This window comes from Silene latifolia, chromosome X (genome assembly GCF_048544455.1).
Source record: "Silene latifolia isolate original U9 population chromosome X, ASM4854445v1, whole genome shotgun sequence".
Taxonomy (NCBI): domain Eukaryota; kingdom Viridiplantae; phylum Streptophyta; class Magnoliopsida; order Caryophyllales; family Caryophyllaceae; genus Silene; species Silene latifolia.
In genome coordinates this window covers 49524264-49526544 of record NC_133537.1, presented here as the reverse complement: position 1 = coordinate 49526544, position 2281 = coordinate 49524264, and the positions used below count along the sequence as shown (strand labels likewise).

Here is a 2281-nt window from a genome sequence, read left to right as displayed (position 1 = left end):
AAGCTGAGACACTATATGCTGTGTTATAGTGTAAGTATATACTCTAGAATGGATCCAATCAAATACCTATTTGAAAAACCAGTATTAAATGGCAGAATGTCGAGATGGACTCTCATGTCAGCTGAATTCGATCTTAAGTAAGTACCCTTGAAAGCAGTGAAAGGAAGGGGTGTGCCGACTTCCTCGTGGACAATCCAATAAAGGAAGACAGTGTTACGGACATGTGGTCTTTCCCAGATGAAAACGTGGTTTATGTCGAAGATGAAGTATGGGATCTTTATTTTAATGGAGCATCGAGTAGCATGGGATATGGGGTCGCAATCCTCCTCGTTTCACCAAACGGAGAACATGTACCTGTATCCATCAAATTAGATTTCCTCGCCACCAACAATACTGCTGAGTATGAACCATGCCTACTGGGTTTGTGCAGTGCTATCAGTCTAAATATAAAGAAGTTACTGGTACATGGTGACTCATCTTTGGTTATTAACCAAGTAACAGGGTCGTGGAAAATCAAAAGTAATAGTCTGGCACCTTAGCAGGCTAAGATAGAGGAATTGGAAAAGTATTTCGAGGAAATACACTGTGTCCATTTACCCAGAGAAGAGAATCAATTCGCCGACGCTCTGTCTAAGTTGGCAGCCTTGGTTAACATCCCAGATCATATAGACAGCATGCCACTATGTGTCGAACGAAGATCGGCACCATCATACATAAATGAGATTAATGGCACTGAGGAAGATGAGATCAAACCCTGGTACACATAAATCTTGAAATTCAAAGACACAGGAGAATACCCTGACAACCTCGATGCTCGGGGAAAGTGAGCATTACGGATGCTCTCGACCCAGTTCGTCGAGGCTAATGGAGGGCAACTATACAAAAAGACCGCACAAGGTATCTTATTGTAATGTATTGATCAAAAGACAGACGACAAAGTCATGGAGGAGGTTCATGATGGGGAATGTGGACCCCACATGAATGCTCACATGTTGACTCATAAGATCATGAGACTTGGTTATTAATGGACCACAATGGAAGCAGATTGCCAACATTATGTTCGACATTGCCAAAATTACCAGATATTTGCAAATGTACAGCATGTACCACCCTCTATGCTATATACCATGACATCAACTTGGCCTTTTTCAACCTAGGGGATCGACATTATCGGAAAGGTCAACCCTTCTGGGTCAGGAGGACATTGTTTTATTTCGGTCGCAATCGACTACTTCACTAAGTGGGTAGAAGCCAAGTCTTATAAAGTGCTAAAAACAAAGCAAGTAGCACAGTTCATTCAAAATGAGATCATTTGTCGATATGGGACACCCCACGAACTCATCAGTGATAACGGGACCCATTTCCAAGCTGAAACGGAGGCTATACTCGAAAAGTATAAAATCAAGCACCATAAGTCATCACCATACAGGCCACAGACAAATGGGGCTGTAGAAGCTGCCAATAAAACACTTACAGTCATTTTGAGGAAAATGTCTGATAACTATAAAGATTGGCTATTGAAGATACCCTTTGCCTTGTGGGGATATAGAACTTCAATCAGAACAGCCACGGGGGCAACCCCAAACTACTTGGTTTATGGAATTGAGGCAGTTCAGCCCATAAAACTAGAGGTACCATCCCTAAGGATATTACTTGAGAGCCAAGTTCCAGATGCAGATTGGGTCCAAGCTAGATATGACTCTTTGGTTTTACTGGATGAACGACACTTGAACGCGTTGTATCAGGTTCAACTCTATCAGAAAAGGATAGAAAAGGGCTTTTAATAAGAAGGTGAAACCTAGAAAAATCAAAGAAGGAGATTTGGTGTTGAAATCGGTTAGTGCGTTACTACCAGTAGACCCGAGGAGTAAATTTAAACCAAATTGTACAGGCCCGTATTTGGTGAAAAGAATTCTGACAGGGGGAGCTATTCCGCTGACTGATCTAGATGGAAACGACTTTTTGAATCCTACAAATCTGGACCAGTTGAAAAAATACTATCGCTAAAGACCTCATTCTCAAATGTTATGAAATAAAATTTGGATTGCATTTGTATTCGAGTCTAGTTTCAAGTTTGATATTTGTTGTCTCTGTATTATGAATTATGAACTACGAACCCGGTTTGATTCTGTTGAAAAGAAGATACGTAGGCAACTCTTTAAAAGAGTACAACCGAAAAAATGTAATTCTAAATGCAAAACTGGGAATTTCTAATAAATAATATTTCCTTTATTTATTTCAATAATTCCGGGCGAAGCCCATGTTGTCTAAACCATCTAAT

At 40.4% G+C, this 2281-nt stretch overlaps 1 protein-coding gene across 1 annotated transcript; it reads left to right on the top strand.

Moving 5' to 3' along the window:
* The first annotated feature begins 221 nt into the window (after nt 1–221).
* Nucleotides 222–767, top strand: LOC141617343 (uncharacterized). The gene is made up of 2 exons (XM_074434530.1): nt 222–461; nt 543–767. Exons 1-2 carry the CDS (start codon nt 222–224, stop codon nt 765–767), a joined length of 465 nt encoding a protein of 154 aa, XP_074290631.1.
* Nucleotides 768–2281: the final 1514 nt, after the last annotated feature.

Excerpts from the sequence above, each read along its gene's own strand:
- LOC141617343 (XM_074434530.1), top strand. The coding sequence starts at position 222 with ATGTGGTCTTTCCCAGATGAAAACGTGGTTTATGTCGAAGATGAAGTA. Across the intron at positions 462-542 it reads TAAATATAAAGAAGTTACTG|GCTAAGATAGAGGAATTGGA; the intron begins GTACATGGTGAC and ends GCACCTTAGCAG.